At 46.4% G+C, this 24,987-nt stretch overlaps 1 protein-coding gene across 1 annotated transcript in view; it reads right to left on the minus strand.

The window, feature by feature from the left end:
- LOC122919807 (posterior protein-like) overlaps positions 1-24,666 on the minus strand; it is a 110,877-nt gene extending 86,211 nt beyond the window's left edge. The window contains 2 exon segments of the mRNA XM_044268997.1: positions 24,254-24,433; positions 24,538-24,666. Coding sequence (XP_044124932.1) covers positions 24,254-24,433; positions 24,538-24,666 — 309 coding nt within the window.
- Positions 24,667-24,987: the final 321 nt, after the last annotated feature.

The following is a 24,987-nucleotide window of genomic DNA, read 5'->3' on the forward strand; positions in this document are numbered from 1 at the left end:
CTTCACCTAGTAAATGGCGCCCATGTGCTTTTTTTCTCTAAAAAACTTTTGACTGCTGAAAGAAATTATGACGTAGGTAATAGGGAATTGCTCGTCATTAAGTTGGCTTTTGAAGAATGGCGCCATTGGTCACAAAAATCTGGCTTACATTGAGTCGGCTAAATGACTGAATCCAAGGCAGGCTAGATAGTTGCTGTTTTTCACCAGATTTAACTTCATTGTCACCTACCGCCCTGGGGTTAAGAACATTAAGGCGGATGCTTTGTCGCACAGCTTTCCTGGGGGGAGGGTCATTCTAAAGATCCTAGTTCTATTTAGTCCTATTTACCCCTTCAGACTAAATAGGACTAGGATCTTTAGAATGACCCTCCCCCCAGGAATATCTGCCCTATATCCCGATCTTGAGGCTAAGGTGTTGGAGGCCCAAGAGGATGCTCCGAACTCTTGTCCTCCAGGGAAATAGTTTGTTCCTTCAGACTTTTGTCATAAGGTATTTGAGGAACATCACTGTACTGTCTTGGCTGGACACCCTGGGAGTAGATCCACTGTCAATCTCATCTCGCGCAGATTCTGGTGGCCGGGGCTGCGTAAGTGTGTTGAGGACTATGTGTCAGCCTGTTGTACCTGTACTCATGCTACGGTGACACATACTCGGCCTTCTGGATCTCTTCTTCCGTTACCCATCCCGTCCAGACCTTGGATGCATTTGTCCACGGACTTTATCACGGATTTACCGAATTCTTCGGGAAAAACTGTGATCCTGGTGGTAGTCGATCGGTTTAGCAAAATGACACATTTTATAGCATTGCCTGCTCTACCTAATGCCAAGACTCTTGCACAGGTGTTTGTCGATAACATCTTATAACTAAGTTCTCAAACTTCTGGTATTCCTGAGGAGGAACGATTTTCCTCTTCTTTGTCTTCGATTTGGCGGAAAATTCAAAATAACCTGAAAAAGATGGACAACAGGTATAAGCATGTGGCTGACAGGAGACGTATGAATGGTCCGGACCTGAGAGTGGGTGATTCTATGTGGCTGTCCACAAGAAACATTAAGCTTAAGGTACCTTCTTGGAAGTTGGGCCCAAGATTTATTGGTCCACATAAGATCACTGCCATAGTTAACCCTGTAGCCTTCCGTCTTCAACTTTGAAAATTCATAATGTATTTCATAAGTCATTGTTGAAGAAATGTGTCAAACCTGTTGAGCCGTCCTACTTGCCTCCCGCTCCTGTCATGGTGTACCATAATTTTTTATTTTAAATCAGCAGGATCAGTTCTCTGTAGAGCCCTCCAGTATCTCGTCCTCTGTAAGGGTTACGGACCAGAGGAGATGATGTGGGTTCCAGCGGCCGATGTTAATGCAAATCGTCTGGTGAAGGCCTTTCACAGAGCCCATCCTGAAAAGGTTGCTCCTGGGTGTCTGGAGGTCACTCGTAGAAGGGGGGGGTACTGTCATGCTCCCTCAGGTGACTGATGTCAGGAAATCAAGGAGATTGGCTGAGCGTGGAGGAATCTAACAGCCTCAGATTTCTCTTGATTCAGTGTTGATAGGGTTAATGACCACTTACATTTTCTCAGCTGTTGCTCAGTGGTCATCACTTCTACCCTTTATAGTCTCACCCCACCCTTCTGACTATGCGGTTGATAGCTTCATTTGGGTTTGGCTGAACTGGGGTGAGATCCTCTCTGGTCTTCCTGTTCTTCCATCTCTACAGAAGTTAAGTGTCACGTTTGTTTGTATTTGTTATATTGCCTGTTGTTGTATCTGGGCCTGAGACCGAGACTTCCATTCGTCTATCTGGGAAGGAATGGGTTGTCTCTGGTCCTATACTTATTCCAGCGCTTTATAGGAAAATCAGGGACTAGTTATACTGCTTATAAATATCCCTACCTTCAAGATCTATTCATATTGATAGGTAGTCAGGGCCCATATTATGGTTGTCTAGGAGGTGACCTGTATCCTCCCTAGTTTACAAGCCATTAGAAAGCAGCAGGGTGGCAACATGCCGATGGCCCAGTACGGTGGAAGCAGTGGGAGATTTAGAGCCAAATGTGCCTGGGGTAGATGATTTGCTACATAGGAGCCTACCTGTCAGGTAACAACTAGTGGTGCATAGGTTCATAAAGGCAGCTGCAGGCAGTCAGCACAGAGTGGTAGGGATAAAATGCCATACTCGTGGCCTGGGAAAACAGTGGCACTACTGTGGTTTCCCAGCAGCCCACATGCCTTTTCTATCAGTCAGAACTCCTCTACCTCAGCAGAAAGAAGCTGTTGTTCCTTCCCTTCGTATATTGCTCCAGATGCCCCCCCTCGTCCTCGTCACATGTTTTGCCAGTAATTGATCATCGAGATGACTGCAAAGAAACAACAGTATACACGCACTTATCCAACAATGCAGAAGCTGAAAATGCACCTGGCCAAGTTACTGGTACTACAGTCCCTCCTTTTCCATATTGCGGACTTTGAACATTTCAGAGAACTGATGGCTCTTGCACACCCAAGATGGAGAGTCCCAAGCCACCATTACTTCTCTAAAAAAGTTGTACCAGCTCTGCACACATATGTTGAGCAGAAGGTGGGACAGTCCTTAAGCCTCTCGGCATCTGGTACAGTTTATGCCAGCGCTGACGTGTGGAGCTGTAACTGTGGAAAAAGGACAATATACAGTGGGATGCGAAAGTTGGGGCAACCTTGTTAATCGTCATGATTTTCCTGTATAAATCGTTGGTTGTTACGATAAAAAATGTCAGTTAAATATATAATATAGTAGACACACACAGTGATATTTGAGAAGTGAAATGAAGTTTATTGGATTTACAGAAAGTGTGCGATAATTGTTTAAACAAAATTTCCACAGTTAGGAACATATTGAGGAAATGGAAGACCACAGGCTCAGTTTAAGTTAAGGCTCAAAGTGGCAGACCAAGAAAAATCTCGGATAGACAGAATTGGCGAATGGTGAGAACAGTCAGAGTCAACCCACAGACCAGCACCAAAGACCTACAACATCATCTTGCTGCAGATGGAGTCACTGTGCATCGTTCAACCATTCGGCGCACTTTACACAAGGAGATGCTGTATGCAAGAGTGATGCAGAGGAAGCCTTTTCTCCGCCCACAGCACAAAAAGTGCCGCTTGAGGTGGGCTAAAGCACATTTGGACAAGCCAGCTTCATTTTGGAATAAGGTGCTGTGGACTGATTCAACTAAAATTGAGTTATTTGGCCATAACAAGGGGCGTTATGCATGGAGGAAAAAGAACACAGCATTCCAAGAAAAACACCTAATACCTACAGTAAAATATGGTGGTTCCATCATGTTGTGGGGCTGTGTGGCCAGTGCAGGGACTGGGAATCTTGTCAAAGTTGAGGAACACCTGGATTCCACTCAGTATCAGCAGATTCTGGAGACCAATGTCCAGGAATCAGTGACAAAGCTGAAGTTGCACCGGGGCTGGATCTTTCAACAAGACAACGACCCTAAACACTGCTCAAAATCCACTAAGGCATTTATGCAGAGTAACAAGTACAACGTTCTGGAATGGCCATCTCAGTCCCCAGACCTGAATATAATTGAAAATCTGTGGTGTGACTTAAAGAGAGCTGTCCATGCTTGGAAGCCATCAAACCTGAATGAACTAAAGATGTTTTGTAAAGAGGAATGGTCCAAAATACCTTCAACCAGAATCCAGACTCTTATTGGAACCTACAGGAAACGTTTAGAGGCTGTAATTTCTGCAAAAGGAGGATCTACTAAATATTGATTTTATTTATTTTTTGTGGTGCCCAAATTTATGCACCTGCCTAATTTTGTTTAAATGATTTTAGCACACTTTCAATAAATCCAATAAACTTCATTTCACTTCTCAAATATCACTGTGTGTGTCTCCTATATGATATATTTAACTGACATTTTTTATCGTAACAACCAACGATTTATACAGGAAAATCATGACGATTAACAAGGTTGCCCAAACTTTTGCATCCCAATGTATGTCCTTAATCGTAGGATATCTACACCATTGTCGTCCTCTGTTTTCTCATTCTCCACCTTGTCCTCATTTTCCACTCTAGTGTGGTCCTTCAGCATACCACATATGCAAAACACAGCATTGTCAAGCAGTTCTGCACCTGGTCAGCCTGGGCGAACGGAGTTAAACCAGGGAGGAAATACTCTGTGTCATCAACCAAGAAATTTAATCCTGGCTGTCTCCTTGCCAACTGGAGATGGGAACCATGGTCACCAATAATGGGTGAATGCACTTCAGCCACTCCTCCTTGACCGTCAAAGGCATGGTGTTCTTTTACATCTCCTCATATGTGACATTTCCACATGTTGGAACTCCACCCTCCACATGCTGGACCAATTGTATGAGTAGAGGAAACCTGTGACCGATTTCTTCATGATGCAGACAGACAGTACTACTCCCTGTTGTAACTTTGACGTTAGACAGTGGCAGCTCGTGCATGACAACTGCCATTTGAGGAGGCCACTTTATTTATCAGTAGCCAGGACTACATGATAAATAATGTCATTCCACTCCTTCATGTCCTGGAAGGGATGCTGATAAATCTGACTGGCGAGGGGACAGAAGGCGTGGCGCCTACATCTCATGGCCATCTGAGCCCTGTGGAGGCTGAACTGGCACTGGAAGAGGATTTAGACAAGAAGGAGGACATAAATGCCCAGGAATTATATACAGAACTAGGTGCTTTATCTGCCCAAGCCACAGGAGAGGAGCATGAGATGCTAGGGGAGTGATAACGCAGTTGACCCCAAAAGACCATGGCAGTATGCAGTGGAGATGAGGCAGGGAGTCCCTCCAAGTCCCTTGCACAAATGATTAAATGCATGCTGAGTTGCTTGCATAGTTCCAACCGCATTATTGCTATTCAGCACAGGGATGACTATTAGTTCTCCACATCGTTAGATCTCTCTTTACCAGTCTGAAATGGGGGCCTTTTTTACACCTTCTGAGTGGGATGAAAAACTACTATCGAGACATCCTTTGTAATCGGTTGGTCACTGCCTATGTGTGCCATCGTCCAACCTCACGAAGGTCTAACCAGGGGGACCATCTGAACTCATGCTCCAATGCCATGACTGCTGTAGTGGGGGTGGGGCAGGAGAAGCACCAGCTCCATCAGCAGCAACTTAAGTCTTGAGACTCTGATGAGCAGTTTTCTTCAGCTGCCTACTGAAGAAACCACCCAGCAGCAGCAGCACATGGAGCAGAACCTGAACCAGCAGGTGGTAGATCACCCTAGATTCAAGATCCCCAGCCAATAGTATTTAATTTTGTCCACAACTGGCCGAATTAGCCCTGGGCAAGCTTTCCTTTTACAGTGGCAGCTAATGCATGCCATTTATTTGTCAGTTGCCAGGACTACGGGATGAATTATGTCTTTCCACTCCTTCACATGAGTGGGTTGAAAAACTGAGTAGTGTGAAAAACTGAGTGGGATGAATTGTGGCCGCAATTTATGCCAGTAATGTGGCATCAAAGGAGGTGTTTAGTGTGGTGGGTGGCATAGTTACCCCAAAGAGAATGTTATCTCTGTTTTGGACCCACTTCTGTTTTTGCCTTACCAAAACGGATCAAATACTGATGCAAAAAACTGACCAAATACTGACTGTGTGATAGATGCCATTAAAATAAACAGTGATGTGAACACAGTTTTACTGCTGGCACCCTTCCCACTGTCATTGCTAGTGTTGGGCACGAATATTTGAATCACAAATTTTAATCGCGAATATTGCCACTTCGAGAATTCGCAAAGATTTAGAATATAGTGCTATATATTTGTATTCGCAACTATTCTAGATTTTTTTTCAATGAGAAGGCTGCAATGTCTTTGTCTGAGCTTAGCAACATCCCTAGCAACCAATAAGAAAGTTGCCTACCCCTTACTATATAAGAACCTCCCGAGCAGCCAAATTCTGTAGTTTTTTTTTTGAAGTTCTGAGAGAGACAGCAGTGTCATTGTGATTTACTGTTTAATTACATTAGATAGTTAGCTTATATAAATAATACAGATAGTTAGAGGGAGATAGTCAGTGTAGGTTAGATAGTGATATAGTGTACCTGATATGTTCTGCTGTCTATACACATATGCTATAGACATAGTGCTGTGATATCACAAGTACACAACAATACTTAGTGCACCAATCAGTAATATGTAGTCAGATCTGCTAAAATGTTAAGTTGCATGGATTGCGCCAAAATATGTGCATCATTAATTGCCTATTTTGCACAATTGTGAATATATTGGAGCACTATCTGCATATAAAGTAATGTTCTGCTGTGCCAACCATTTTATCCAGTCTCAGGAAACTTCTAGCAGCTTGAAAAATGTAGCAAAAGTGACCCACGCCTGTATTGCATGCACAATACATGCATATTACATTGCCGATTTTCGCAATCAAGAAAATAATGGCAAATTCTCAAATTTGCATATATATGACAAATATTCGCGAAATATCACAAATTTGAATATTGCCCCTGCCACTCATCACTAGTCATTGCCACTGCTTGAATCTTGGGCCACACTGATAAATTAGACCGGACGCTAACATTGACCTGTAAGTCTGAGTTAACACTTCTGTTATTTGGTCAGTTATTTCCATCACTTATTGTGAGCCCAATTTAGGAGCTATCATGAATAGATTTGCACTTCTTCTATGGTTTTCACCTGCACCTGGTTTGGTCTGACAATAACTGATGAGAATAAATGACCAAATAAGTGAAGTGTAAACAAAGCCTAATAGTTACAAACAGTCATTTTACAGCTAACAGAAGGGATTCTATCACGTGTTTACACTGCCACAACATGGATTAGGGCTCTTTCACACCTGCGTTATTGTCTTCCGGCATAGAGTTCCGTCGTCGGGGCTCTATGCCGGAAGAATCCTGATCAGGATTATCCTAATGCATTCTGAATGGAGTGAAATCTGTTCAGGATGCATCAGGATGTCTTCAGTTCCGGAACGGACCGTTTTTTGGCCGAAGAAAATACCGCAGCATGCTGCGCTTTTTGCTCCGGCCAAAAAAACTGAAGACTTGCTGCAAGGCCGGATCTGGAATGAATGCCCGTTGAAAGGCATTGATCCGGATCCGGCCTTAAGCTAAACGTCGTTTCGGCGCATTGCCGGATACGACGTTTAGCTTTTTTAGAGTGGTTACCATGGCTGGCGGGACGCTAAAGTCCCGGCAGCCATGGTAAAGTGTAGCGGGGAGCGGGGGAGCAGCATACTTACCATCCGTGCGGCTCCCGGGGCGCTCCAGAGTGACGTCAGGGCGCCCCAGGCGCATGGATGACGTGATTCGCATGGCACGTCATCCATGCGCATGGGGCGCTCTGACGTCACTCTGGAGCGCCCCGGGAGCCGCACAGATGGTAAAGTAAGCCGCAAAGTATACCGCTCCCCCGCTCCCCGCTCCTACCTATGGCATCCAGGACTTTAATAGCATCCTGGGTGCCATAGTAACACTGAAAGCATTTTGAAGACGGATCCATCTTCAAATGCTTTCAGTACACTTGCGTTTTTCCGGATCCGGCGTGTAATTCCGGCAAGTGGAGTACACGCTGGATCTGGACAACGCAAGTGTGAAAGAGGCCTTAAACGAACCTTTTTTTTTGTCTCCACTACTTTATTGGCGCCGCCTACGTGTCCTTATTTTGTTCTGCTAATGAGTCATTGGGACACAACTCCTGAGGGGACTGTTGGTGGCCTCCACGATGATGCACATAACCATTTATGGGACCCGTCTGTCATTCTGACACAATTTAACCGTTTTGCTACCAGAAAGGACTAGCTATGCATGTTACTGCAATACACCAGAATTACATTTTGGTGAAGGTGCAGAAGTGTGTCACATTTCTACATTGACGAGAAAACTTTTGGCAGGTGTCACGGCAGTAGAAAAAACTGTTCCATTATGTAACTAGCAAACTGATCTGGTTGTTTTGGCTTCTGCTACTTGTTGTAGTAGAGATAGATGGAAAGAAATTACTAAAATTTGGTTGAAGGTGAAGGGACGTGGGCTGGCTGGTACAAAGAAGACCAGGAAAAGGAGGATAGATTTGTTCTGATTGTAAATAGTGGGCAATTCTATTTTCCCACTGGATCCATTGATGATGCCTCATGTGCTGCGATAGAGTGTTAGTACCTACACTGACCAAAAATATAAACGCAACACTTTCGGTTTTGCTCCCATTTTGCATGAGCTGAACTCAAAGATCTGAAACATTTTCTACATACACAAAAGACCCATTACGGTCAAATATTGTTCACAAATCTGTCTAAATCTGTGTTAGTGAGCACGTCTCCTTTGCTGAAATAATCCATCCCACCTCACAGGTGTGGCATATCAAGGTGCTGATTAGACAGCATGAATATTATACAGGTGTGCTTTAGACTGCCCACAATAAAAGACCACTCTGAAATGTGCACAGGTTTGCCTTACTGGAGGGGGAAGTCAGAAAACCAGTCAGTATCTGGTGTGGCCACCATTTGCCTCACGCAGTGTAACAAATGGCCGTCGCATAGAGTTGATCAGGTGGTTGATTGTGGCCTGTGGAATGTTGGTCCACTCCTATTCAATAGCTGTGTGAAGTTGCAGAATATTGGCAGGAACTGGAACACGCTGTCATATACGCCGATCCAGATCATCCCAAACATGCTCAATGGGTGACATGTCCGGTGAGTATGCTGGCCATGCAAGAACTGGGATGTTTTCAGCTCCCAGGAATTGTGTACAGATCCTTACAATATGGGGCCGTGCAACATCATGCTGCAACATGAGGTGATGGTCGTGGATGAATGGCACAGCAATGGGCCTCAGGATCTTGTCATAGTATCTCTGTGCATTCAAGATGGCATCAATAAAATGCACCTGCGTTCGTTGTCCACAAAATAGGCCTGCCCATACCCTAACCCCACCGCTACCATGGGCCACTCGATCCACAACGTTGACGTCAGCTAGAGATGGCCTTGTGGTTCGGCGGCAGAACGAATTTTGCTTGTTCTCAGTTCGCCAAACGGGCGAACATATGAGGAAGTCCGCCGGCACCATATTTTTTTACATTGTGAAGAACTTTGACCCATGACACATCCATCTAGTGGTACAGGACAGCCAATTGAGATGTTTCAGCACATGGACTTACCCCATTATCTTATAAATAAACCCGATATGGCCGCCATTTTACATTCAGTCTTTTGCCAGTGTAGGGAGAGGTTGCTGTGTAGAGCAGGGACAGGCTAACATTAGCTAATAGGGCAAACATTAGCTAATAGGGCCACAAAAGTCCTTTTAAGGACTGGTATAGGTGTGCTATCGATAGGTGTGACATACTGAGGGGTGTGATATACTTATAATATACTTTTTAACATAGAAAGTATATTATAGTGCATTTGTATTGTGCAGACATTGCGTGCGGTTCTGCTGTGATACTGCAGCTACACAGAGTGCCAAACGCTATTGGAACAAATAATTTCTACTGGTGTGATATACCGGTCCCCCCCCCAAAACAACATATTGAAGCAGGGGTGTTTAATACCAATTATATACTTTCTATAAAGTGCATTTAGGTAGTGCAGCATTTGTTTGAGGATGTGGCGCGTTACTGCAGCTACAGGGTCATTTTGAAAATAACAGGCAGAGGCAGGCCATTCCATAGGGGTTGTAGGGGTCAAGGAGGTGCACCAGGCCGGAGCCTAAGTGGGAAGTTGCAGAAGGTGCGTGCGATTACGTCAAATAATGCACCAGACTTGGTTGAGTGGCTCACTCAGCCTTCAACTGCTGCACCCTCTTCACTCTCTACTGTGTGCACCCCCAAAGACACCACCACCACCACCACCATATCCAATCCGCTCGAGTCAAAGGAATTATTTTCCCATCCATTACAAGACTTTACCGATACACAGCCATTCTTGGCATAGGATCAGGAAGAGGAGGTATCAACGGTCGCCACCCAGCAGTCTAACGACAGTACCCAGATCAGCCCAAGGAGGGTGGTCCCCGCTGTTGCTGCCTACTCCGAGATCTCTAATGTTAGTGGAGGCGAAGGGAATGATGGCATGTCTATGGACATCACATGGGTGCCCACAAGAGAGGAAGAGGAGGGGAGTTCAGAGGGACAGACAGAGCAGCAGATAGGGAGGAGAAGGAGGAAAAGCAAACAGTACTTACAGTGCACAGGAGGCAAAAAGCAGACTGCTATTGTATCTGGAACGAGCCATCCACCATGTGAGGTCACATCTGGCGCTCCCAGGATGTCAGAACATGGCTCCCCAGTGTGTGCCTTTTTAACGTGTCTGCTGCTGACAATAGTGTTGCCATCTGCAGCCTGTGCTGTCAACGCATAAGTCGCGGAAGCCAAACACTCACCTAGGAACGACCGCCTTAAGAAGGCACCTGGCCTCCCTTCACCGAGCCCAGTGGAAGAAACACCGTCAGAACCCACAAAGACACACTCCTGGTGCTCCACGTCCTGCCTCTTCTCCTCTCTCCTCCCATTTGTCCTCTAATCCACCTTCCACCATGCTGTCGTTGCGTTCATCTGGCAAAAGGCAGGCTTCCATGGCCCAAATGTTGGAGCGAAAAAAAGATGATGATGCCGGATTACCCTCTTGCCCAACAGCTGACCGCTGGCTTGTTGGAACTGATGGCCCGCCAACTACTGCCATATAAACTGGTGGACTCGAAGGCCTTTAGAAAATTTGTGGTCATTGGCACACTACAATGGAAGGTTCCCGGAAGGAAATATTTCTCCCAGAATGACATCCCGGACCTATTTGGCCACGTTCAGCGGCAAGTGAATGTATCTCTGGCACACAGTGTCGGTGCCAAGATACATCTGACCACAGACACGTGGTCTAGCAAACACAGGCAAGGAAGGTACATTACTTTTACTGCCCATTGCAAGCATGCAACCCGTGGAACCCGTGTGTATTTGGTGCTAGCGCCATGGATTGCATGCATGCATGCCTGCCTCTTGTTCTCCTCTTCGTACTTCATCCTCTGTCTCCTGATCAGCTGACTACTCCTTTTCCAAGAGCCACACTGGTCCTTCACTTCTTTCAGCTTTGCGGTCGTAGGTCGATCAGTGGCTAACCCCACTCAATTTGACAGTTGGTAAAGTGGTGTGTGACAACAGGGCCATCTGCTGAGCAGGCTGAAACAGGGCAAAATGACACACGTGCCGTGCATGGCACACGTCCTGAACTTAGTTGTGCAGCGATTTGTTGCCAAATACCCTGGAGTCCAGGACTTCTTGCGGCAGGCCAGGAAAATCTCTGGCCATTTTACAAGATCTTACATGGCCATGGCTCGCCTTGCTGATGTTCAGCGGCGACACCACCTGCCCGTCAGACCTCTGATATGTGACTGCCCGACGTGATGGAACTCCACCTTGTATATGCTTGATAAGCTGCTCCAGCAGAAACATACAGTTAACGACTACCTGTACGAACTCTGCGGCAGGACAGGTTCTGGGGAGCTTGGTTTTTTTCACTGCACCAGTGGCTGCTTATGCTCGAAGCATGCAGACTTCTGTGGCCATTTGAGGCGATCACCAAACTGGTCAGTCGCAGCCAGGGCGCAATCAGTGACATCGTACCTTACTACTTATTTCTGGAGCATGCATTGCGTTGTGTCATTGATCAAGCCGTCGAGGAGCAGGAGCAGGAAGATGAGGAAGTCGCAATGCTCGATGAATTACCAGGAGGGCTACTCCATCTGAGAAAAGTCAGGAGTCTGAAAAGGAGTCAGAGGAGGATGGTTTCTGGGTGGAGGAGGAGCAAGAAGAGTGTGCTTTAAGCTTTTCTGGGATCCCTGGTGTTGTCCGTGGCTGGAGGGAGGAGACCAAGGACGACATTATCCTGTACGATGAACAGGAGCCAGGCCACTCCAGCGCTTCCAGTTTAGTGAAAATGGGGTTCTTTAGTTCTGGCGGACATGTTACCAGCATCACAGAGGGCTGTCAGAATGCAGCACTTCCAGGCCTTGCTTCGAGAAATGCTGCATTCTGCTTTTGCGGGCGCTGGGAGAGGAATTTCCACTTCACAGAGAAAAAGTTGTGGGTACCAATCCAACAGTGCATGCAAGAAGAGGGCAGTGTGAAGATGTGTTGGTCACATCGAATATGAGATCATTCTTGCAGCCAACCCATCGACAGCCTCCCTCCGGATCCAGCCTCAGGGAACGCCTAGACCGACAGGTGTCCGACTACATTGGGTTAAAGGCCGATGTGGACGCTCTGAGAAGCGAGGAACCCTTGGACTCCTGGGTGTGCAGGCTTGACCTGTGGCCAGAGCTGGCACAATTTGCCATGGAACTGTTGGCTTGCCCCTCGACGAGTGTCCTGTCCGAAAGGACGTTCAGCGCGGCGGGGGGGTGGGGGGGGTCATGACCAATAAGCACACTCGCCTAGCTCACATCAGTGTGGACTACCTCACATTTCTAAAAATTTATGAGGCATGATCTCGGAGGAATTTATGAGGCATGATCTCACAGGAACACCTGTGACAACCACGTTTAATTTAATTTACTAATGCCAGCATACATACTTACTTGTTCTATTATGTATGCTGAATGCATAATTTTTGGGGCCTGTAGTACACTGGCCTGCTGTAAAATTGATATCCAATGACATTGTAATCTACCTCCAGCCACATACTTGTTCTTTTATGTATGCTGAATGTATAATTTTTGGGGCCTGTAGTACACTGGCCTGCCCGAAAATGTATATATAATGACCGTGTAATCTACCTTAAGCTACCTACTTACTTGTTCTTTTATGTACGCTGAATGCATAATTTTTGGGGCCTGTAGTACACTTGCCTGCTGGAAAATTGATATCCAATGACCGTGTGATCTAAAATATCGCGCCTGCGCCGTACCTGTCTTTAATCGGCGCAGGCGCACTGAGAGGCGGATGCTCTCTCGGCCGCTCCATCCTCAATGCGCCTGCGCCGGGTGTAGATGTGACGTCATCGGCGCAGGCGCATTGAGGATGGAGCGGCCGACAGAGCACCTGCGCCGATTAAAGACAGGTACGGCGCAGGCGCGATATTTTGAATTCAAACAGGGCCAGCCGAGAACGATACCGTTCCCTGGCCCTGTCACTCACTGAGCGGAGGGGGCGTCATTATGAGAGGAGGATGCGGCTGCTACCAGCAAGTAGCCGCCCTACTTGCTGGTAGCAAGGTAATTTACATATTATAAAAATAGCTTTTTAACAAAATCTACTGAACAAAAATGAATATTTAGCTTATGTATAGGGAGCTCGCAGTGTAGAGATTATTATTAACCAAAGTAAGTTTGGTTAATAAACTTATTAACTGGTAAGTTTTATCCTGCAATCCATGTACCAGTTTAGTAGCTCTTCTCTGAACTCTCTCCAAAGTATCAATATCCTTCTGGAGATATGGTCTCCAGTACTGAGCACAATACTCCAAATGAGGTCTCACTAGTGCTCTGTAGAGCGGCATGAGCACCTGCCTCTTTCTACTGGTAATTCCTCTTGCTATACACCCAAGCATTCTGCTAGCATTTCCTGCTGCTCTGTGACATTGTCTGCCTACCTTTAAGTCTTCTGAAATAATGATCCCTAAATCCCTTTCCTCAGATACTGAGGTGAGGACTGTATCACTGATTTTATATTCTGCTCTTGGGTTTTTACGTCCCAGGTGCATTATCTTGCACTTATCAACATTAAATTTTAGTTGCCAGATTTTTGACCATTCCTCTAGTTTTCCTAAGTCCTTTTCCATTTGGTGTATTCCTCCAGGAACAACAACCCTGTTACAAATCTTTGTATCATCAGCAAAAAGACACACCTTACCATTGAGACCTTCTGCAATTTCGCTGATAAAGATATTAAACAATATGGGTCCCAGAACAGATCCCTGAGGTACCCCACTGGTAACAAGACCTTGGTCTGAATATACTCCATTGACTACAACCCTCTGTTGTCTGTCCCTCAGCCACTGCCTAATCCATTCAACAATATGGGAGTCCAAGCCCAATGACTGCACTTTATTGATAAGCCTTCTATGTGGGACAGTATCAAAAGCCTTACTAAAGTCTAGATAAGCGATGTCTACTGCACCTCCTCCATCGATTATTTTAGTCACCCAATCAAAAAAATCAATAAGATTAGTTTGACATAATCTCCCTGAAGTAAACCCATGCTGTTTTTCATCTTTCAATCCATGGGATTTTAGATGTTCCACAATCATCTCCTTAAGTATGGTTTCCATTAATTTCCCCACTATTGATGTCAGGCTTACTGGCCTATAGTTGCCCGATTCCTCCTTACTACCTTTCTTGTGAATGGGCACAACATTTGCTAATTTCCAATCTTCTGGGACGACTCCTGTTGCCAGTGATTGGTTAAATAAATCTGTTAATGGTTTTGCTAGTTCACCGCTGAGCTCTTTTAATAGCTTTGGGTGTATCCCATCAGGCCCCTGTGACTTATTTGTATTCATTTTAGACAGTTGACTTAGAACCTTTTCCACTGTAAAGACACATGCGTCAAAAGATTAATTAGTCTTCTGTCCTTCTGTTCAGTTTTTACAAAGGAAAATGAAGGAGAAGTATTCATTGAGGCAGTCAGCTAGTTCTTTATCTTCTTCCATATACCTTCCTTCTTTAGTTTTTAATTTGGCAATTCCTTGTTTTAGTTTCCTTTTTTCATTTACGTATCTGAAGAATGCCTTATCGCCTTTTTTCCCTGACTGAGCTAATTTCTCTTCTGCCTGTGCTTTAAAAGCTCTTATAACTTGTTTGGCCTCTCTCTGCCAAATCTTATAAATTTGTCTGTCATCCTCATATTTTTATTTTTTTTATAATTCCTAAATGATTAAATGATTAATTTTAATGATTTTGGCCACTTCTGCTGAGTAGCACAGTGGTCTCTTCCTTTTTTTGCTTTTACTGACAAGCCTAATGCAATTTTCTGTTGCCTTCAATAGTGCCACTTTTAAGTAGTCCCATTTCTCCTGGACTCCAATGAAACTGTTCCAGTCTGATAGGGACTCGTGTACCACTAATCTAATTTTAGAAAAGTCAGTTTTTCTAAAATCTAAAACTTTTGTTTTTGTGTGGTGTGACTCAGTCACTGTACTTATAGTAAACCACACTGACTGGTGATCACTAGATCCCAAGCTTTCCCCTACAGTAATATCAGATACCAAATTCCCATTTGTGAATACTAAATCTAAAATGGCCTCCTTCCGGGTTGGCTTTTCCACTACTTGCTGTAGAGATAATCCCAGTAGGGAATTTAGAATATCTGTACTCCTGGCAAAACAAGCTATTTTGGTTTTCCAGTTTACATCTGGAAGATTGAAGTCTCCCATAATGATAACTTCCCCCTTCAATGTCATTTTAGCTATTTCCTCAACTAGTAGATCATCTAATTCTTTGACTTGGCTAGGTGGTCTATATATCACACCTACACGAGTTACCTTATGATTATCAAGCTGCAAGGTAACCCAAACGGACTCCAAATTGTTCTCGCTAACTTGTATCAAATTAGATTTTATGCTATCTTTCACATACAGGGCCACCCCTCCCCCCTTCTTGCCTACTCGGTATTTCCTGTATAGAGAGAACCCTGGTATTGATGTATCCCAGTCATTACTCCCCTTGAACCATGTCTCAGTAACAGCCACTACATCTATATTCTCAGATGCCATTATAGCCTCAAGTTCATTGATCTTATTCCCTAGACTGCGAGCATTTGTAGACAAGACTCTGAGCTTGTCATTTCTTAACCTTTGTGCTACTGGCCTCTTCTGGCATTGTTCCGGGGGGCAGTCGGACTGCTGGATTATCACTCTTTTGCCCCCCTTTCCTAGTTTAAATGCTTCTTAGCAAATACTTGGAACTGTTCACCGAGGACATTCGTTCCCTTGAGAGAAAGATGCAAACCATCTTTCTTGTACAGTTCTTTTCCATTCCAACAAGAGCTAACATGAGACACAAAGCCAAACCTTTGGTTCAGACACCATTCACCAAGCTATACATTGAATTCCTTAATGCGAATTCCTTAATGTGACATCTGTGGCATTGTGCTGTGTGATCAAACTGCACATTTCAGAGTGGTCTTTTATTGTGGTCAGCCTAAGGCACACCTGTGCAATATTCATGCTGTCTAATCAGCACCTTAATATGCCACACCTGTGAGGTGGGATGGGTTTTCTCGGCAAAAGAGAAGTGCTCACTAACACAGATTTAGACAGATTTGTGAATAATATTTGAGAGTAATGGGTCATTTGTGTATGTAGAAAATCTTTCAGATCTTTGAGTTCAGCTCATGCAAAATGGGAGCAAAACCGAAAGTGTTCGGTTTATATTTTTGGTCAGTGTATGTTTGAATGTCCATGTCTTATTTTAATCCTGCATATCTTGCGCACAGCTGGGGTTTTATGTGCCAGCTGGCCTTGTAGAAAGAAAGCATCATATGGGAGTTGTTCATACAGAGCTAGAGGCAGCCGAGCATGGCCTAATTCTGGTACATTTTGAGCCTGTGCCAAAGTATCAGCAGCATAACCAGTTCTCGAGCTGACCACAATAGAAGCAGACTTGGCCCTGACAGTGGTGGATTACAATAGGGGAGTTCGGGTGGGCATCGCCGGGGGCCCAACCCCGACCTGAAGGCCCACAAACTGCGGCGGGGCACGGTAGCACATAGCTTCCTGTCCCGCTGCCAATCACCGTTATAGGCTTCAGGATAAGTAGGCCTGAGGCCTATGCGGTAGTGAAATCCCGGCGCAGGAGGGAGTGATGACGTCATCGCTCTCCTGTGCCGGGACGCAGCACTGTGACGTGTGTGCGCTTGCCTCATCCCGCCTTTCTCTGCGAGCAAGCGCCTGGCGCTGAACATAGGTGAATATTCCTTTTTATTTTATTTCATGTGTCTACTTTAGGGGACACGTGGGGTGAGGACACACAGGAGGACATATTAGTGAAGAGACATCGAGTACATCGGGAGGAAATTACTATATTGGGGTTTCTCTATGGGGCAAATTACTATGTGGGGAAAAAATATTTTGGAAGTATTACTATGTGGTGGCTGTGTGGGGCCAAATTATTATGGGATGGACTATTATGTGGGGCAAATTACTATGTGGGGCAGTGTGGGAGAAATTACTGTGTTGGGGCAGTGTGGGAGAAATTACTATGTGGGGGCAAATTACTATGTGGGGCAGCGTGGGGGAAATTACTATGTGGGGGAAATTACTACATGGGGCAGTGTGTGGGCAAATTACTATGTGGGGGCAGTGTGGGGGAAATTACTATGTGGGGGAACTGCAGTGTGGGGGAAATTACTATGTGGGGGCAAGGTGGGGGAAATTACTATGTGTGGGCAGTGTTGGAAAATTACTATGTGGGGGCACTGTTGGAAAATTACTATGTGGGGGAACTGCAGTGTGGGGGAAATTACTATGTGGGGGCAAGGTGGGGGAAATTACTATGTGTGGGCAGTGTTGGAAAATTACTATGTGGGGGCACTGTTGGAAAATTACTATGTGGGGGCACTGTGGCAAAATTACTATGTGGGGGAAATTGCTGCGTTGGGGCAGTGTGGGGAAAATTGCTGCGTTGGGGCAGTGTAGGGGAAATTGCTACGTTGGGGCAGTGTGGGGGAAATTGCTACGTTGGGGCAGTGTGGGGGAAATTGCTGCGTTGGGGCAGTGTGGGGGAAATTGCTGCGTTGGGGCAGTGTGGGGGAAATTGCTGCGTTGGGGCAGTGTGGGGGAAATTGCTGCGTTGGGGCAGTGTGGGGGAAATTGCTGCGTTGGGGCAGTGTGGGGGAAATTGCTGCGTTGGGGCAGTGTGGGGGAAATTGCTGCGTTGGGGCAGTGTGGGGGAAATTGATGCGTTGGGGCAGTGTGGGGGAAATTGATGCGTTGGGGCAGTGTGGGGGAAATTGATGCGTTGGGGCAGTGTGGGGGAAATTGATGCGTTGGGGCAGTGTGGGGGAAATTGATGCGTTGGGGCAGTGTGGGGGAAATTGCTGCGTTGGGGCAGTGTGGGGGAAATTGCTGCGTTGGGGCAGTGTGGGGGAAATTGCTGCGTTGGGGCAGTGTGGGGGAAATTGATGCGTTGGGGCAGTGTGGGGGAAATTGATGCGTTGGGGCAGTGTGGGGGAAATTGATGCGTTGGGGCAGTGTGGGGGAAATTGATGCGTTGGGGCAGTGTGGGGGAAATTGATGCGTTGGGGCAGTGTGGGGGAAATTGATGCGTTGGGGCAGCAAAATACTATGTGGGGCAGTGTGGGGAAATTACTATGTGGGGCAGTGTGGGGAAATTACTATGTGGGGCAGTGTGGGGAAATTACTATGTGGGGCAGTGAGGGGAAATTACTATGTGGGGCAGTGTGGGGAAATTACTATGTGGGGCAGTGTGGGGAAATTACTATGTGGGGCAGTGTGGGGAAATTACTATGTGGGGCAGTGTGGGGAAATTACTATGTGGGGCAGTGTGGGGAAATTACTATGTGGGGCAGTGTGGGGAAATTACTATGTGGGGCAGTGTGGGGAAATTACTATGTGGGGCAGTGTGGGGAAATTACTATGTGGGGCAGTGTGGGGAAATTACTATGTGGGGCAGTGTGGGGAAATTACTATGTGGGGCAGTGTGGGGAAATTACTATGTGGGGCAGTGTGGGGAAATTACTATGTGGGGCAGTGTGGGGAAATTACTATGTGGGGCAGTGTGGGGAAATTACTATGTGGGGCAGTGTGGGGAAATTACTATGTGGGGCAGTGTGGGGAAATTACTATGTGGGGCAGTGTGGGGAAATTACTATGTGGGGCAGTGTGGGGAAATTACTATGTGGGGCAGTGTGGGGAAATTACTATGTGGGACAGTGTGGGGAAATTACTATGTGGGGCAGTGTGGGGAAATTACTATGTGGGGCAGTGTGGGGAAATTACTATGTGGGGCAGTGTGGGGAAATTACTATATGGGGCAGTGTGGGGAAATTACTATGTGGGGCAGTGTGGGGAAATTACTATGTGGGGCAGTGTGGGGAAATTACTATGAGGGGAAATTACTATGTGGGGCAGTGTGGGAAACTACTGTGTTGGGGCAGTGTGGGAAACTACTGTGTTGGGGCAGTGTGGGAAACTACTGTGTTGGGGCAGTGTGGGAAACTACTGTGTTGGGGCAGTGTGGGAAACTACTGTGTTGGGGCAGTGTGGGGGAAACTACTGTGTTGGGGCAGTGTGGGGGAAACTACTGTGTTGGGGCAGTGTGGGGGAAACTACTGTGTTGGGGCAGTGTGGGGGAAACTACTGTGTTGGGGCAGTGTGGGGGAAACTACTGTGTTGGGGCAGTGTGGGGGAGATTGCTATGTGGAAGCAAAATACTATATGGGTCGGTGTAGGAGAAAAACCGCAATTAGACTTACCGGTAATTCAGTTTCCTTGAATCCACCATGACGGCCCACATTGAGATTGACCCTTGACCTCTGTAGGGGCAGGAACACATAGAGAGTTTAAGAACCCCTCACCCCTCCACCTTCTCAGTGCTTTACAATTACCCGAAAAGGTGGAACAAAAGTAAAAGGATATTAATTCATACCCTTAAACTCCTATTTATCCTAAAGTACGTATATATGAAAAGATATATTCGTAAGTATATATCTCCCTCTTTTTTTTTTTTGGGAAGGGGAATAGTATGGGCCGTCATGGTGGATTCAAGGAAACGGAATTACCGGTAAGTCTAATTGCGGTTTTTCCATTTCATCCACCATGACGGCCCACATTGAGATATAACAGATAACTAAAAGGGTGGGGATAACGCCTGTAAAACCTTCCGGCCGAAAAGAGTTTCATTTGAATCCGGAAGATTAAGACGGTAATGTTTTACGAAGGTATTGGTGCTTGACCAGGTTGCAGCCTTGCAAATCTGGTCCAGCGAGACTCCTCCTTTCTCAGCCCAAGAGGAGGCAGTGGCCCTAGTAGAGTGGGCCTTAACATTATCAGGACTGGGTTTATTCTGGATCCTGTAACAACATTCAATGGTGGATCTGATCCATCTGGCTATGGAAGACCTAGCTAGTTTCTTTCCCTTATTTTTCCCCGAAAACTGAACAAGGAGATTGCCATCAACCCTAAAATCCCTGGTAGAATCCAGGTACTGGATCACTGTATCCCTGACATCTAAGAGATGTAAATTAACGCTAGACCCTAAAGATTCAGATCTGGGGATGGAAGGTAGAAAGATCTCCTGTTCCCGATGAAAGGGGGGGGACTACTTTTGGGAGAAAACCTGGATCGAGAGTTAAACGGATGTGATCTTTGGTGATCTGGAGATAGGGTTCCCTACAAGAAAGGGCCTGGATCTCTCCAATACGTCTGGCTGAGGTGAAAGCAATTAAAAAGGCAGTTTTTAGGGAAAGGTGTTTTAAAGAGATTTCTAATAACGGTACAAAGGGAGGTTTTGTTAGGCCTTCTAGGACGATGTTAAGGTCCCAAGTAGGAGCCCTGGATTTCAGAGAGGGTCTCAATCTTGAAACCACTCTAAAAAAACTCCTGATCCATCTGTGGCTAGCTAGGCTGCAGTCATAAAAAGAGCTGAGAGCAGAAACCTGGACTTTCAGGGTACTAGGTCTTAGGCCCAATTCCAAGCCGCACTGCAGAAAGTCCAAGATCCTATTGATGGGAGGGGAGGAGGTGTCTGGGCGCTCCACTCCTAACCAGGAACAGTATCTCTTCCAGATCTTTAGGTAGATGGCAGACGTCACCTTTTTCCTACTGGCCCTTAGGGTAAGTATCACTTTTTCTAAAAGACCCCTGTTTCTTAATGTCTCGCTCTCAGGATCCAGACCGACAGTTTGAATATCCCGGGGTCTGGATGAAGTAGAGGGCCCTGGACTAGAACATCCCTCTGAGGAGGTGGAGGGGTGGGGGGTTCTTAAACTCTCTATGTGTTCCTGCCCCTACAGAGGTCAAGGGTCAATCTCAATGTGGGCCGTCATGGTGGATGAAATGGAAATTACTATGTGGGGCAGTGTGGGGAAATTACTATGTGGGGCAGTGTGGGGAAATTACTATGTGGGGCAGTGTGGGGAAATTACTATGTGGGGCAGTGTGGGGAAATTACTATGTGGGGCAGTGTGGGGAAATTACTATGTGGGGCAGTGTGGGGAAATTACTATGTGAAGGCAGTGTGCTGGAAATTACTATGTGGGGTAAATTACTGTGTTGGGGAAGTGTGGGGTAAATTATTATATGGGGCAGTGTAAGGGAAATTATTATATGGGGCAGTGTAAGGGAAATTATTATATGGGGCAGTGTAAGGGAAATTATTATATGGGGCAGTGTAAGGGAAATTATTATATGGGGCAGTGTGGGGGAAATTACTGTGTGGGGGCAGTGTGGGGGAAATTACTGTGTGGGGGAAATTACTGTGTGGGGGCAGTGTGGGGGAAACTACTGTGTGGGGGCAATTGCTATGTAGGTGCAAATTACTATATGGGGCAGTGTGGGAGAAATTACTATATGGGGGAAATTGCTGCGTTGGGGCAGTGTGGGGGAAATTGCTGCGTTGGGGCAGTGTGGGGGAAATTGCTGCGTTGGAGCAGTGTGGGGAAATTGCTGCGTTGGGGCAGTGTGGGGGAAATTGCTGCGTTGGGGCAGTGTGGGGGAAATTGCTGCGTTGGGGCAGTGTGGGGGAAATTGCTGCGTTGGGGCAGTGTGGGGGAAATTGCTGCGTTGGGGCAGTGTGGGGGAAATTGCTATGTGGAAGCAAAATACTATATGGGGCAGTGTGGGGGAAATTGCTATGTGGAAGCAAAATACTATATGGGGAAGTGTGGGGAAATTACTATATGGGGCAGTGTGGGGAAATTACTATGTGGGGCAGTGTGGGGAAATTACTATGTGGGGCAGTGTGGGGAAATTACTATGTGGGGCAGTGTGGGGAAATTACTATGTGGGGCAGTGTGGGGAAATTACTATGTGGGGCAGTGTGGGGAAATTACTATGTGGGGCAGTGTGGGGAAATTACTATGTGGGGCAGTGTGGGGAAATTACTATGTGGGGCAGTGTGGGGAAATTACTATGTGGGGCAGTGTGGGGAAATTACTATGTGGGGCAGTGTGGGGAAATTACTATGTGGGGCAGTGTGGGGAAATTACATTCGTAAGTATATATCTCCCTTTTTTTAATTAATTTTTTTGGGAAGGGGAATAGTATGGGTCGTCATGGTGGATTCAAGGAAACGGAATTACCATTAAGTCTAATTGCGGTTTTTCCATTTCATCCACCATGACGGCCCACATTGAGATATAACAGATAACTAAAAGGGTGGGGATAACGCCTGTAAAACCTTCCGGCCGAAAAGAGTTTCATTTGAATCCGGAAGATTAAGACGGTAATGTTTTACGAAGGTATTGGTGCTTGACCAGGTTGCAGCCTTGCAAATCTGGTCCAGCGAGACTCCTCCTTTCTCAGCCCAAGAGGAGGCAGTGGCCCTAGTAGAGTGGGCCTTAACATTATCAGGACTGGGTTTATTCTGGATCCTGTAACAACATTCAATGGTGGATCTGATCCATCTGGCTATGGAAGACCTAGCTAGTTTCTTTCCCTTATTTTCCCCCGAAAACTGAACAAGGAGATTGCCATCAACCCTAAAATCCCTGGTAGAATCCAGGTACTGGATCACTGTATCCCTGACATCTAAGACATGTAAATTAACGCTAGACCCTGAAGATTCAGATCTGGGGATGGAAGGTAGAAAGATCTCCTGTTCCCGATGAAAGGGGGAGACTACTTTTGGGAGAAAACCTGGATCGAGAGTCAAACGGATGTGATCTTTGGTGATCTGGAGATAGGGTTCCCTACAAGAAAGGGCCTGGATCTCTCCAATACGTCTGGCTGAGGTGATAGCAATTAAAAAGGCAGTTTTTAGGGAAAGGTGTTTTAAAGAGATTTCTGATAACGGTACAAAGGGAGGTTTTGTTAGGCCTTCTAGGATGATGTTAAGGTCCCAAGTAGGGGCCCTGGATTTCAGAGAGGGTCTCAATCTTGAAACCGCTCTAAAAAAAACTCCTGATCCATCTGTGGCTAGCTAGGCTGCAGTCATAAAAAGAGCTGAGAGCAGAAACCTGGCCTTTCAGGGTACTAGGTCTTAGGCCCAATTCCAAGCCGCACTGCAGAAAGTCCAAGATTATATTGATGGGAGGGGATGAGGTGTCTGGGCGCTCCACTCCTAACCAGGAACAGTATCTCTTCCAGATCTTTAGGTAGATGGCAGACGTCACCTTTTTCCTACTGGCCCTTAGGGTAAGTATCACGTTTTCTGAAAGACCCCTGTTTCTTAATGTCTCGCTCTCAGGATCCAGACTGACAGTTTGAATATCCCGGGGTCTGGATGAAGTAGAGGGCCCTGGACTAGAACATCCCTCTGGAAAGGGATTTCCCATGGATCCTCCAGCGATAGCTGTTTTAGAGTGGAGAACCAACTCCTCTTTGGCCATGAAGGGGCTATTAGGATCAGAGTAGTTGGTTCCCCTAGGAGTTTCTGGATGACCCGGGGAAGAAGAGGTATTGGGGGGAAGGCGTAGGCCAGGTTCCAATTCCAGTGTATCGATAGGGCATCGATTGCCCAGGGTCTGTCCTCCAGGTTTACAGAGCAGAAGCATTCCACCTGCGCATTTTTTCTGGAGGCGAACAAGTCTACCTCCGGACGGCCCCATCTTTCCGAGATCTTCCGGAAGATATCCCTGTTCAGAGACCATTCTCCTGGATCTATCGTCCTCCTGCTCATGAAGTCTGCTATCGTATTTTCGCAGCCCCTTAGGTGGATGGCGGAGAGAGATAAGACGTTATCTTCTGCCCAGGAGAAGATTCTTCTTGCTAACACACCCAGAGGCCGTGACCTTGTCCCTCCTTGATGTCGCAGATAGGCCACCGTTGTGGTGTTGTCGGACATTACTCTTAGGTGTTGCCCTTTTAAAAGACTCTCTCCCCTTAATAACGCCTCCAGGACTGCATACAGCTCTCTGTAGTTTGAGGATCTGACTCGTATCTCGGCTGGCCAGGAGCCCTGTAGAAGATGATCTCCTATCTTTGCACCCCAGCCTCCGAGGCTTGCGTCCGTGATAACCTGAACGGCCGGATGGTTCTGCCACTGTAGGCCACCAAGCAATCTTCCTCTTTCTTTCCACCAGTCTAGGTCTGTCTTTACGGCCTGTGGAATCCGGAAAGTCTTGTCCAGACTTACCTGCTTCCCGTCCCAGATGCCTAGGATCCAACTCTGGATCACCCTTGTGTGGCCTTGGCACCAGGCAACCGAGGGGATGCAGGCGGTTAGGCTTCCCAGGAGACTCATGGCCTTCCGGATGAAGCAACTGCGAGTCCTCTGGAATGCTGGGATCTTTTCCGTCAGAGTCGTGGCCTTGTCCTGAGGGAGGAAAGTTCTCAACAGGGATGAGTCCAGTTCCACACCCAGGAACCTTATTCTCCTGGATGGGATTAGGGTGGATTTCTTTAGATTTATGATCCAGCCGAGCTTTTTAAGAATTCCGAGAATCTTTGCGTTGCTCGGAGGTTTTCGGACTCTGTCTTGCCCAGAATCAGGAAGTCGTCGAGATATGGGATGATTGTAACTCCCTCTTGACGAAGATAGGCCACCATCTCTACTACGACCTTCGTGAAGACCCTGGGGGCCGAGGAGATACCGAAGGGAAGGGCCACGTATTGAAAGTGATGGATTGATCCGTCTGGACCCTTTATAGCAAATCTTAGATACTTCTGAGAGAGATGATGAATGGGGACGTGGTAGTAGGCGTCCTTTAGATCGATTGATGACATGAACGCCCCCTTCTGGATCAGGGGAATTGTGGATGGGATTGTCTCCATCCTGAACCTCCTGTATAGAATGGACTTGTTTGGGGGTTTTAGGTTTATAATGGTGCGAAAGGATTGGTCTGGTTTTTTTACTAAAAAAAGGCTGGA

This window comes from Bufo gargarizans, chromosome 9 (assembly GCF_014858855.1).
Source record: "Bufo gargarizans isolate SCDJY-AF-19 chromosome 9, ASM1485885v1, whole genome shotgun sequence".
Taxonomy (NCBI): Eukaryota; Metazoa; Chordata; class Amphibia; order Anura; family Bufonidae; genus Bufo; species Bufo gargarizans.